The following is a 13776-nucleotide window of genomic DNA, read 5'->3' as shown; positions in this document are numbered from 1 at the left end:
GATTTACAAGACCTGCCACTCTTTGATCCATCTAAAAATGAGATGAGATTTACTTAATCCTTGATAACGTTCTCTCTCTCTCTCTCTCTCTTCTGCTGGCGCGCGCTCCCGCGGAAGCGGCTCTATTTGGCTGAGGATCTTTTTTCAACGGTACACCGGCATAATAAGACGTGGAGGAATTTCCGCTGACGTCACCGCGTTTAGCCGTAACAGAGCTGCATCTGTCTGAGAGCAACAATAACAAGCGTTACTCAGCGCTCTGAACAGGGTTAACAACCACCATTAATAGCCAAGATGCGACCGTCCACATAACCCCGGCCTTCCTTTTTGTGTCCTCTGAGCTGAAAACGGGGTAATCTTCGCGGCTAAGGCCACGGAACAGCCACGGAGACTCGGCCGCAGGGCAGTCCGGGGCTGCATCTGGGTCAGTGGGCCTGTTCAAGTGGTGGTTTATCCTTTTAGCCCTTCATCGAAACATCGTGTCAGCCGAATAAACTGCCCAAATATGCAGGCTAACGGGGCAGGACAGGCGCGGGACTCTGATATGTCCTACCGAAACGGAGCCCAGAACGGTGAGTCGTCCTCTGCAGGTGCTGCTCACTCCAACGGCTTTCTGTCCGTCAACAATAACAACAGCAGCGGTGCGGCGGCCCAGTCCAACAACAACCACAGCTCTGATCCAAACTCCGGAGTCAAGAAGAAGAAACGACTGTCACAGTCCGAGGAGGATGTCATCAGACTCATAGGACAACATCTACACGATCTGGGTCTCAAGTAAGTCAGTCCGAACCGGAAGTCATGTTCTGTCCGTCAAACGGGAGAATGACCTCTGGTCTAGAATAATCCTGAGTCCTGATTGTTTATTGGCTCAACTAAACTGTAACCCTCACTCAGAGATATTGGATGCAACCAGAGTCAGACTTTCCTCCGCAGGCTGGAGCTCATTTGACAGGCTGACACTTTGGGACGAACGAACAGAAAGATGTGAAAAATACCTGCCTGCTGTTAATGGTGAACTGCAGCTCATAATTCGTTTAAACTTGATTTATACAGCACCAATTCCAGACGGAGTCCTTAAACTTCCCCCTCTAGAGTTTGAGAAAAGCACATCTTCATTAGCTATGATAAATCATATTATATATTTATGGAAACAAAGCTGCGTGAGCCATCTCTACCACTTGGTTTGGGAATGCAATACCAAAAATAAGAATTTATTATCCCATTACTGTTTTAAATGTTTCACTAATTGTTACTATATTATTAACTGTTATGTAGACTATTTGTAAAAAAAAAAAAAAAAACATTGATTCTTTTTACTATTGTCCAAAAGAAAAGATAGACTGTAAAAACAAACAAACATTTTCTCTGCCTTTTTTCTTAGTGGGAAATGAAAGGGTTGAGTAACTTTTACAGACACAGTTCACTTCAATCCGATTTATTATAGTGCTGTTATAATCCAATTAAACACATCCATTTTATGATCCACAATACGATACGATACAATACAGCTTTATGTCTGAAATTTGTGTCACATCAGCAAGATGTTTACACAGAACAATACATAAACAGTACACACAAAATGTGCTCACATTTACACAACATGTCATGGACTACACACACACTGGATTCTTCCAAGTTCAAAGTTTAGTTTTAAAATCAACAAATCTATAAAAGAGTTTTTCTACCATCTTCTAGATGACAAGGAAGTTTAAGGACTAAGCGGACTCTTATTCGCCTCAAAAGACCTACGGCGTCAGAGGAAATAGATCCGTTGTTTTCTAATTAAATTTATGATAAGTTCATATAAACTAATTCCTAAAATTAATGACGTATGTATGGGAACCAAGTCTTCTCTTTAGGCGTGTCTCAATTCAGGGTCTGCACACTTCAAAGTGCGGATTTGTCGGCTAGATCCGTCATCGTGGTGCGCCAAGCACTGTCCCAATTCAAAAAATTAGAAGAACCCTCCAAATACACCCTTCAAATCCGCACTTCGTTTGGCCCAAGCAGCAACCTCTGGCGGTAAATGTGACGCCTATGCGGAAGTGCAAAGGATTGCAGTTCACCCCTCATCCACTAGGGGCTGGCTCCAAAACAGAGCAAAACCCTGTAGACTCCCAAGTTAAAAAGACCAACTTCACAGCAAATATAAACATGTTTAAAGCCTGGTACAAAAAACATTTTAGGATTAAAAGGTCAAGTTTACCTTCATGACAACTGTGTGTGTAGTTTGAATTTTTTTCTAACTCATCTGTTTGGATGTGATTTAATCTTGAAATTTGGCATAATTAGGGGCGTGTCCTTTTGATTGACAGGTATCCAATATCCATGGCAAGAAGAGAGAGTGTAGCACAACCGCTGTTATTAGCCGGCTAACAGCGCGCCTTAGCTTTAGCCCGCCTACGTTCGTTAGCTACTGTTAGCTCCGGGTTAGCTCTTAGGCTAGGTTCACACTGCAGGCTGAAGTGACCTAAATCCGATTTTTTTCCCCTATGCGACCTGGATCTGATCTTTTCATAACCGTCTGAATGACACAGATCCGATTATTTCAAATGCAACCCAGGCCACTTGGATATGTGGTCCTAAATTCGATATGTATTTGATCTTTTGCCATGCAACTTCAGTCTGAACGGCCAGGTCGCATTAATCCGACCTACACATCATTGATACACATTGATCACATTGATACAAAATAGTTCATAAACGCTGTAAAGGCCTCACATCACTCTCCCACCACTCCTGGCTGCAACTCCGTACCCACATTTCTCTGTACAGACGTTGCTGCCACTGCTCCACAAAATGCCATGGCCAAAAATTTGGCTCTCCTCTTTGGTAACCTCCTCCTTAAAACAAGGCCTTGAAAATGTGCTGGCTATCGTTGGACAACTTTAGAATAGCAACAAACCCTCCGCTGTTACTGCAAACACAAAGCTGTCACATACATGCTCACTGTCACGTCGTCATGTCTTCTATGCATGCGGGACACTTTTGGTGCGCATAAGGTTTAGACAGGAGATCACGTACAAGTTGCATTTATCAGAAATGTGAACGAACTCTCAAAAAAATCGGATTTCACAAAAGAAAAATCAGAATTGAGCATTATGCAATGTGAACCAAGCCTTAGCTACAGGCAGCTCGGAATTTGATGGATGTCAATCATCCACCCCCACCTTCACAGTCTCCCTCTCGGCTCCACTTCTTTGCCATTTTTGGATTTGCCAAGATGGCGACAGTGGGATCCGCCCAATGAGCTTTAATTTAGCTCTTCAGCAACTTATGGGTGACGTCACGGAGGCTCCGTTCGTCTTCTATATACAGTCTATGATGCAGATCCTGAATGAGGACACAGCTTTTGACTCAATCCTCCACCCTATGCTGCACAAGGAGACATCAGCGAGGAAAACCTCCATCAGGCCCAGAACCAGGAAGGAAAACCTCCATTAGGACCAGAACCAGGAAGGAAAACCTCCATTAGGACCAGAACCAGGAAGGGAAGCCGCCATCAGGACCAGGAAAGAAAACTTCCTTTCAGATCCAGAACCAGGAAGGAAAGCCTTCATCAGACCAGGAAGGAGGACCAGGGATACCTGCTGAGAAAGAAGAAGACAAGATAAACGTAAATTATTGACAACATCAGAAATTTCTACATGGAGAGTAAAGGGGAACAGAGAGGAGCCCAGTGCATCATTGGATGTCCTCCTGGGGGGGCAAAATAAGGAATGAATAGTGTTCAGTGATTCGTGTCAAGAACAGCCTGAGCACCGATGTGCTGCTGCCCTTCTACCACTCATCCATCAAGAGCCTGATGACGTACTGCATCACAGTGTGGTACGGCAGCTGCTCTGAGGCAGACAGGAAGAGGCGTCACAGGGTCATTAAAACTGCCCAGGAAACTGTTGTCTGCCTTTTCCCCTTCCAGTGGACATTTACACCACCCGCTGCCTCATTAAAGCACGTAACATCATCAAGGACAGGTCACGTCCTGGCCACTACATGTTTGACCTGTTGCCCTCTGGTAGGCACCTCAGGTGCATTAAAGCCAGAACAAACAGGTTTTAAAACAGTTCATTTCCCAGATCTATTTCTGTCTCTTTTTTTTATATATATATATATATACACTACTCAAAAAAAGTTAGGTATATTCAGCTTTTTGTATGATGAAAGAACGTACCTAAAATACATTCAAACTTTTAAAGGTGAACTTGATTTGACATTCTCTAAACTTTTAAATGCACATATACAACTTGTCAGTGTGTTTTAGTATTTATTGGACAACCAACAAGGTGCAGCAAAAAAAAAAAAACAAAACAAAAAAAAAAACAACCTGCGTCTGAACCATGAATGGACAACTTAATGTTCTGCTTCCAAGACAGTTTGTATAAAACAGTCCTCTTCCTCAAACTGTTCACATTTTGACATCATCAGATCAATTACGTTACACGATTCCACTTACATGTCCTACATTCATTATAAAATATCAGCGCAGCATCAACTTTTTGCATTTTCTGTAAATTTTACCCAGAAGTTGATTATCCCTAACTCAGGGATGCCCATAGAGATTTTTAGGGGGTGGCCAGAGAAAATAGAAGGGTGGCCAAGGGTTAAGTCAGTGATGCATAACTACAAAAGTCCACGTAGTCTGTGGACAAAAAACATGAATTGGGTCAGTTTGAGCTTATGGCCCAGAAGAACTCCTGATCAGAAGTGTTCCTAGAAAAACAGACAAAATGAAATTATCTGCCATTATCTAGAGAAGGCTATATCCATGATTACAGCATTGGTTGCGTGGGTGAGGGACCAAATTCAGGGGATCTGGGGGCATGCCCCCCGAGGAGAAAAAGTTGAACATTGTAGATTAAAATGCATTAATCTGGTGCAATCAGAGCAAAATCTTAAAACTTTGCCCCTCGTAATAGCCGTAATTCTACAAAACCAAAAACTGAAATTTAACTTCAGGGGCCTTAATATTGGATTGTTGGATTTAGACAAAGGCTTCCTGATCGCAAAAATAATTCAAGTATTCTGGATATTGTGTGCTTCCAAAACAGATATGTTTCCAGAAATATTTTGGGAGGGACATTTTGGGCATATGTGAACATTAAGTAGGACTTGTTCCTGTCAATGTATATGATGACTACAGTGTTGATCTAGTCAAACAACCTCAGTGAACATCAGCACACTGACTCTTCTCTCCCATTAAAATGTATATTTATTATCAATTTGCACTTATTTACATTCTCATAGTTCATTAATATTTGTGACCAAAGATAAAATTACAGGGGCAAAATGGTAGAGTGCAAAGATTCACTCTGTCACTCAGAGATCTGCATGACCAACAAGCACTAAACATGGAAATTAAGATTATACTTTAACCACTTATGAATGGAGAACCACTTGTAGTTGAAGCCCTGTCTCTTGTGGTTGTACAAGGTCCGAGGGTAAACCTTTAGATATTGCTGTTTTGGTCCATTTGCTCGTGACTGGGACGCGTCTAGAATGACAGAGGAAAGCAGTCATTAAATGTAATGAGAGGACCTTCTTTCTACCATCAGGAAAACATCATCCTCACCTGCTGGTCCATGAGCAGGTCCACTACCTGGAGGCCTGGTCTGGTCTGGATCCAGCTGTTCTGAGCCCTCTACTGTAAAAGATATGCATCATCAAATGACTTTGATTGATCATCATATGCAGATAAACAGAGCCTGCTGTTGGTATAAGATGACTTAGTTTCTGACTGAGTGTTACTACAGCCCCCAGATTACAACATCAGGATATCCTTTTTAACTATTACTATTTATCCCCAGAGGAGAAATTCATCTCAACATGGCACTACATTCTCAACATTACACTATAGCTAAAGCTGGAGTAATAAACAAATAACAGTTATGGAAGAAGCACAAGGACTGATAATATTACACTCCATACACTTGTTTTGAGAAATAAATCTAGTACAACTGACTTCCATAGAAGTCAGGGAAACATTTGCAGTTGACTTAAGTTGCCTTCAGCTGTAGCCACAGTGCCATTGTTTGTCACTGATTCTTTCTCTGGCTGCCTAGCATTTGCCCTGTGCTGCTATCTTGTATCTGTCTGAAGGTGGCAATATCTTTGGAAGACTTTCTCTTCATTGTTTGCAAAATGACATAATGTTAGCACACAGTGACTAATTAAATTATTAATTATTGTAAATTATGTAAAATTATTACATTTTCCAATGGAAGTCTCCAATGTGCATAGGCAGAGTTTTCAAGCGGCGTTATCAGAGAAAAAGTGAATTCACTTTGACTTTATAGCAACTTTTATATAATGTTAGCTCCCTGGGCAGTGGAATTTAGCCAGCTAACGTTAGCTAGCATTAAAGACAAGTTCACAGGGTTGTTAGAAATGTTCTCCATCTAACGTAGATACGGTTAATAATGTTATTAACTAGCTAACCTGTGCAAACGTTAACTTATGAATGGCTTGATTTTATGAACATTGGCTAATGTTAGCTTCGTAGCATTAGCGCATGTAACGGTAACTATATTGCCATTCATTCCAGGTCATCTGCATCCATGTTAGCGCTAGCCATCGTCCCTGTAATTATTTAAACCCCACCAACAGTTGGCAGAAAACCATGAAACTGAAGTACTTGTGGTTTTATCATAAACTTACTGACAAGCCTGTTGTAGAGCTGATTGTTAGAGTCCATTCTATTACCAGTGGCAACATTGCTCTTTGATCTTCCCGCTTTGGTGTCCTCGCTCTAAGGACCTTTCAGTAGGACCCTGTGAGGTGCCATCTGCATGCCTGATTAAAATACTTTTTATTTCTCTCTTTTTTTATTATTGTTTGGAATATTTTGACATTCAAATATAAACAAAATCATATTTTCAGGGGTGGCCAGCTTTTTGTTCAGGGTGGCACTGGCCACCACTTGGGGGCGTCCCTGCCCTAACTGTTGAGCAGTATATTTATAGTAAATAATACTCCTTCACTGTATGGTGTCCTCTTCGATACTGTGATTTTAAACTGCTTTTTTTCCATACTAATTTTATACTGATTATTGTTTATTTTAGAGTATGTTGTCTGCACTTTAAGGAGTTGGCCCCCTCAAACCTCATTATACATGCATAATGACAATAAAGACGTTGAACTTGATCATGCAAATGTCACCGGGCCCCTGCCATAGATAGAGGCAGACCAGGGGCCCCTACAACCTGGGAGACCAGCTGCCACCCCAGAGCACAAAACCCAGCCAGCCCACCACCGGGATGACCACACTCTGCTCAGAAGACTGCAGAGGAAAGGCCCCAGCCAGAGCACCTTATGGCCTTAAAGCATAGGTCCCAGGAAGCCAAGGAAGACAGCCACTGGCCCCACAGGATGCTGCCCACTCAGAGGCGGGCCCTGGGCCTGCCTCTGAGTGGGCAGTGAGGACAACCCAGTTTCCCCAGCCATTGGCCCTGCCTGACACCAACAGGACCAAGACCCCCTGGACAGCCACCCAATATGGTTTAACAACCACCCCGATGCTCCAGCCAAGCATCCCTGGGACCAGAGTCCCGTGATGTATTAAATGCCTTCACAGACCACCACCATCTACTGTGCTGCCTCTTTTTATGTCTCTTTCTGAAAATCAACATTATCACGATCTCCTCCATGGTCACCGTGTTCATTGTCTGAAACTGATGTCAGAACTCAGTGAACTCTGAACTCTGCACTGCCCTCTGGTGGATGTATTGCCTAACTATGATGCCAACGCAAGGGATGCATGGAAGTTAAAGGCCAGTGACCATTGAAACTGACATACTTTATCTATGTAAAGGGAACATAAATTAGCCTTAAGGGTCACCAAGCCGGACCTACCATAAGATTTATCAGAAAGGAAAGTTTGAAGGCTGATCTGAGAGGTAGAGAGGGTGTCCGGTTCCTGAAGCCAAACTGGGAGCTGCCTCTACGGAGAGGATCTGATAACTGAAGGTTCATAACTACTAGTGGAAGTTTTTTCTCTGAGACATTTTCATTCTATATTAGTAAAAGTAATTTTAATGTAATACAGGTCATATTAATGGCAGTTCCATTTAACTTTTGCCTGACTCTTTTTTATTATTATTGCAGTCAAACAGTGGAGCTGCTGATGCAGGAGTCTGGATGCCGCCTGGAGCACCCGTCGGCCACCAAGTTCAGAAATCATGTCATTGAAGGAGAGTGGGATAAGGTAGGACCAAGATTGAAGTACCTGTTCTCTGATTATACCTGGAATATGTGAGCTGATCCTATTGTATAGATTTCATTAAGCAGAAATGTACATTTTTTTATATTCTCGTTTTTTTCTCTTATTTCACAGGCTGAGAGTGATCTGAATGAACTGAAGGCATTAATGCATGCTCCCAGTGCAACAGTGGTAAGTTCAGCAGAAAACAGGTCAGTAACATGACTGGGTATAAAAAGAGCATTTCAGAGCGGTAAAGTCTCTCAGATGGAAAGATGGACAGAGGTTCACCAATCTGAGACAAACTTGGTCTAAAAATTGTGGAACAATTTCAGAAAAAATTTTCCTCAACTTAAAATTGTAAAGACTTTGACGATCCCACCATCTACAGCGTATATTAATCACCTAAAGGTTCAGAGAATCTGGAGGAATCACTGTGTGCATGGGACAAGGCTGAAGGTCAAACTAGAAGCTGGCGATCTTGGGGTCGTCAGTCAGACATGATTCTCTACTGGAAATCACGGCATGGATTCTGGATGACTTCCGGAAATCACTGTGAACACAGTTGACCCTAAAATCCACAAATGCAGGTTAAGTCATCTAAGAAGAAACCAGATGTGAACAGGATGCAGAAACACCGCCGTTGTCTCTGGACCAAAGCTTATTTAAAATGGTCTGAGGTAAAGTGGAAAACTGTTCTGTGGATAAAATGTGAAATGCTTTCTGGAAAGCATGGACAGCATGTCCTGCAAGAGGAGAGGGAGCATCCAGCTTGTTATCAGTGGACAGGTGAAAAGCTGCATCTCTGATGGGATGGGGCTGCATTAGTGTCTATGGCGTGGGCAGCTTCCACATCTGTGAAGCTCCATCAATGCTGAAAAGTACATGGAGGTTTTAGAGCAACATCTGCTCCCATCCAGACAACGTCTCTTTCAGGGAAGACCTTGCAGGTTTCATCAAGACGATGCTGAACCACATCCTGCATCCATCACAGCAGCATGGCTTCACAGGAGAAGAGTCCAGCTGCTGAACTGGCCTGCCTGCAGTCCAGACCTTTCACCAGTACACAACATCTGGAGCATCATGGAAGCAGGAATCCAGCAACCAAGGTCCAGAATTGTAAAGCAGCTAGAATCCTGCATCAGACCAGAATGGGACAACATTCCTCTCCTAAAACTTCAGCAACTGGTCTCCTCACTTCCCAGATGTTTACAGACAGATGTTAGAAGAAGAGATGCTACACCGTGCTGAACACCACCCTGGAACTACTTTTTACAGACGTGTTGCTGCCATCAGATTCACTATCAGCTCATATTTTCCATGAAATGGTAAAATGTCCCAGTTGAAACATCTGATATGTTGTTTATGTTTTACTGGGAGTAAAATGCGAGTTGAAGAGATCTGGAAAAAATTGAATTCTGTTCTTTTTTTAATTTACACAGAGGCTAGCTTTGTTGGAAATGAGTTTTTTGTCACAATTTGAGCATTGATCAGTGCAACTGAATGTCTCTGAGTCATTTGGGACAGTACCTCAATGCTTTTCTCTAACAAATCCCGTTGGTGCGCTGGGTGTGCTGTTCGTTTTATAAAAGACATTTTGTTTCAAGACAACTGTTTAGTGTTTAAAAAGTTTTTTTTTATTATTATTATTGTTAGTATGTTGAAATGCTCCTTTTATTTGAATTGGTGCTTGGCACAGTGATATGCTGGCCAGTCAGGGTTTCTGGTAAAGTTCAGGCTAATATGACAAGAGGGTGGCTTCTACAGCAGAGTAGTGATACTAAACACAACTTCAGATCCACAACAGACGAGCTCCAGGTTCTAAACTGAAGGCTGAAGCTCATAGGTTAGGTCTTTATCGCAGGAAACATCCCATTTACAAACTAGAACATGGGCCAAAAAAAGATGTTGCTGCAGAGACAAAAAGATGACATCTCTCCTAAATGTCACGGTAACAGTCATTTTCAGAACGTCTTTATCCGCCTTCCAGATCCGATAGTAGTGTGTTATTTTGTGCAGATGCTGCAGGTCGTACCTGGACAGATGAGAATGTTGTGATGTTTTGTTTTTCCTTGTCTTCTCGTTCACATGCAGCGCATGAAGTTCTTGCTGTTGCAGCAGAAGTACCTGGAACATCTGGAGGATGGGAAGGTCTTGGAGGCTCTGCAGGTCCTCAGAGCTGAGCTCACACCTCTGAAATATAACACCGAGAGAATCCACATTCTGAGTGGGTCAGTTCACCAGAACAGAGAGGAAATGTCACACAGTCACACCTGGACATAAAAAATGGTCAAGTTATGTAAAAAATAAAAAAATCTATCATTTCTTTCTAAATGTTAATTTTTAAATACATTAGGACTGTCAGTTATTCCAGATATTTAACTGCAATTAAACACATTAGTGTCCTGAAAATGTTTTTGATTAATTGCATATTAATCACAGATTTTTGTTAATCTGTTACTAAAGTACCATAACAGGGTATTTATCATGTTTTAATGCATCTGTTAGCATTTTTGTACCTGCAGTTATAGAGTAATAAAGTAATGACTTTATACACCTCATACCACCTCTGATGGCCTCACCGTAATTTAGAAACAAACACGCTGGAAACAGGAATAAATCTTCTGCAGGGCTTTTGCCGGCTGTATCTGTCGGTTTCTGGTTAGGAGGCAGCTTCACACAGCTTTGAAATGAATCCCGCTGACTTGCTACCTTTTAAATTAGTAAATCCTTCATTTTCATCCCTTTTGCCATAAATATTTGATGTTATTTCATAACTTTTAAATATGAGATTCACGAGAACTACTTTAGTGCCTTTAAACCAGGAGCTGCTGCTTTTACTTCATATGGCAGTACTTTTAAAGAAAAAACACATTTTGTTCATAACAATGTGATTAATTGGCAAAATTTCATGCGCAGCCAAAATAACTACTTGCCCAGCAGTAGTTACTTTGTATGGTTTGATAATGATTTTTGCACAGCCTTTTAATTATGTCTTAATATGATTTTCTCTTTATTTTCTTTTATGTACTTTTAAGGATTTTTCTGCATCTTGCTATAATGTGTTTAATGTTTTATCTAAAGCGTTTTTAATTGTCTTGTAGATTAAATGTTTGATCAAAATAAACTTGCCTTGCCACAAAGAAATTCAACCTCAAGTGGACAAATTAGGAATTACAGTTACTTTTATTAAATAATTGCAGTTAATGTCGTCCATGTTATTTTATATTTAACTAAATCGTCCAGCGGGCCAGATTGGACCATCTGGTGGGCGGTTTTTGGGCCATGTGCTGTATGTTTGAAACTCCTGTTGTAGACCTCAAATGAAACATTCTGAAGATGTACTTCATTTATTTTGGGTACGTTGTTTCCGACAGTAGGCAGAAAAAATATCAAGAAGAGGTTATGTTGGTTTTTCTGGTCGTAGCTTAAGAAAAACTAACTTTGTGATGCCTTCTGAAGGTACCTGATGTGCAGCCATGCAGAGGACCTGAGAGCCAAAGCTGAGTGGGAAGGTAAAGGCATGGCCTCCCGGACGAAGCTGCTGGACAAACTGCAGAGTGAGTTCAGTCTGACATCAGCAACATGAGTGGAGATGAGAGGAGTGATGATGTGTGGATTTATTGGGGTTTTTGTTTCACACACAGCATTAGAACTGAACCGGTTTGTTTTGTGCGCAGCATACCTGCCTCCATCGGTTATGCTGCCTCCTCGCCGCCTACAGACTCTGCTGAAGCAGGCGGTGGAGCTGCAGAGAGAGCGCTGCCTTTATCACAACACCAAACTGGACAGTGGACTGGACTCCATGTCTCTGCTTCTGGACCACGCCTGCAGCCGGTCAGAACCCCAGCTCACATTTATGACTGCTGTTTCCGACTGAGGGAAACTGGTTCTGTTTGTGATGAAACATTTTTTTGCCGACTGTGTTTGACCCTTAAATGTAGGAAACAGTTCCCGTGCTACACTCAGCAGATTCTCACTGAACACTGCAACGAAGTCTGGTTCTGCAAGTTCTCCAACGACGGCACAAAACTGGCAACTGGGTCCAAAGACACCACAGTCATTGTGTGGCAGGTTGACATGGTAACCAGGCATTTAGTGATCCAGAGAATGTGAGATAGGAATTTGAATGGTTAAGATGATTGATTTGTGACTTTGCTGGCTAACAGGAAACTCAGCAGCTGAAACTGATGAAGACTCTGGAGGGGCATGCCTACGGTGTCTCCTACCTGGCCTGGAGTCCTGATGATACCTACCTGATAGCCTGTGGTCCTGATGACTGCTCTGAGCTGTGGCTGTGGAACGTACAGGTAGGCCATGTCCCACAGACGCTTCCTCCCTGTCTGATCTTATTTTTTTGAGTTTTAAAAGAAATACTGAAATAAAATCACCTCCCAGAGCTGTCAGCTCCAGTCAGGTCAGACCTGAAACATCATGAAGTAGCAGACACCATCCTGAACTGTTCAATCTCATCAGAAGTGTGTGTTATAAAAACAAGGAGATTTTTTTCATGAATAGTTAAAGGGCAAAAAGTGAAATTGTTTCACTGCAGTCAGTGTTGTTTTCTTCAATGATGACGAATTTATTTTGTTGACGAACCTTTTTTTCATGACGATAACGAGACGGTGACGAGCTAAAAATGTCTCTCTGATGACTAAAACATGACGAGACGTTTGTGAGATTTCGTTGATGAGACGAAAATGTTCAGGGCTGATTGTCCGACATTAAAAACACGACATTTCTGCATATTGTGAGCACAATCTGTCAGCCAGCAATGCTGCTACCCCTTGGCCACGCCCACCACCAGACATGGAGCGCACACACAGACAAGCAGTTCATTCATTCATAGATGAATCATGATGGCAGTATCAACGAAGGGGTTTGGTGGAAGCAATAAAACGATATATGGACATATTTTAACTATAATCCATCATAATTTCACTGGCAGACCAGGTCAAGTTGAGCATGTGTTTCTCATCCTTTGCTCATATTTTGGACATGTGTATGTTCAGGGTGGAGTTTTACACTTCAGAAAGTTATCAGAAATAAAGCCACAGTTACCGAAGTAAGGATGTTGTTGCTCTTTCTGCTTTTTTGGAGTAATTGATTACAGTATTTGCTGTTGGTTGGGAAACCTTTTAAGTCTAAAAACGTTCCTTTTGATTTTGTAATTATTGTTGAAAATAACCAAACAACAAGCTCACAATGTGGTGCTATATGATGAACTTATAGATCTGCTATTTTCTTGTGTGACATTTTTGTATGATGAAGTAGGGCATCAATTCATGAAAAAATATGAAATATAGAAATAAAAGGTTTCTGCCCAACAGCAGTTAAGTAACACGGCAGCTTTGCTTCCCTGTTGATGGAAAAGTCTCGGCTAAAGCTGTCAGTCTGGTAAAGGATCAGGTTACTATGCAAAAGCATTAAGGTTAACTTGTTTTATGAATTACTTGTTATAACCTGTCAACCTTGATTCCACTTTTTAATGCGCGTTATTGATCTAAATTAATTTGTTAAAAGACTAATACTTTTTTATTTGACTAAAACCAGACTAAAACTATCAAACTTAGAAACGACTA

The 13776-nt window shown here is 41.7% G+C and overlaps 1 protein-coding gene across 2 annotated transcripts in view; it reads left to right on the top strand.

The window, feature by feature from the left end:
• Nucleotides 1-200: 200 nt before the first annotated feature.
• wdr26a (WD repeat domain 26a) overlaps nt 201-13776 on the top strand; it is a 24330-nt gene continuing 10754 nt past the window's right edge. For both annotated transcript variants that reach the window (XR_006010664.1, XM_041987155.1), the window contains exons 1-8: nt 201-774; nt 8101-8200; nt 8330-8386; nt 10289-10425; nt 11657-11754; nt 11875-12031; nt 12139-12277; nt 12364-12504. Coding sequence is in view for 1 of the 2 variants with exons in the window: in XM_041987155.1 (XP_041843089.1) it covers nt 506-774; nt 8101-8200; nt 8330-8386; nt 10289-10425; nt 11657-11754; nt 11875-12031; nt 12139-12277; nt 12364-12504 (1098 nt within the window). In the remaining variant the exon portion in view is untranslated. The remainder of the gene's footprint in view (nt 775-8100; nt 8201-8329; nt 8387-10288; nt 10426-11656; nt 11755-11874; nt 12032-12138; nt 12278-12363; nt 12505-13776) is intronic.

The sequence above is a fragment of the Melanotaenia boesemani genome, chromosome 6 (genome assembly GCF_017639745.1).
Source record: "Melanotaenia boesemani isolate fMelBoe1 chromosome 6, fMelBoe1.pri, whole genome shotgun sequence".
Taxonomy (NCBI): Eukaryota; Metazoa; Chordata; class Actinopteri; order Atheriniformes; family Melanotaeniidae; genus Melanotaenia; species Melanotaenia boesemani.
This window is presented reverse-complemented; position numbering and strand designations above follow the sequence as displayed.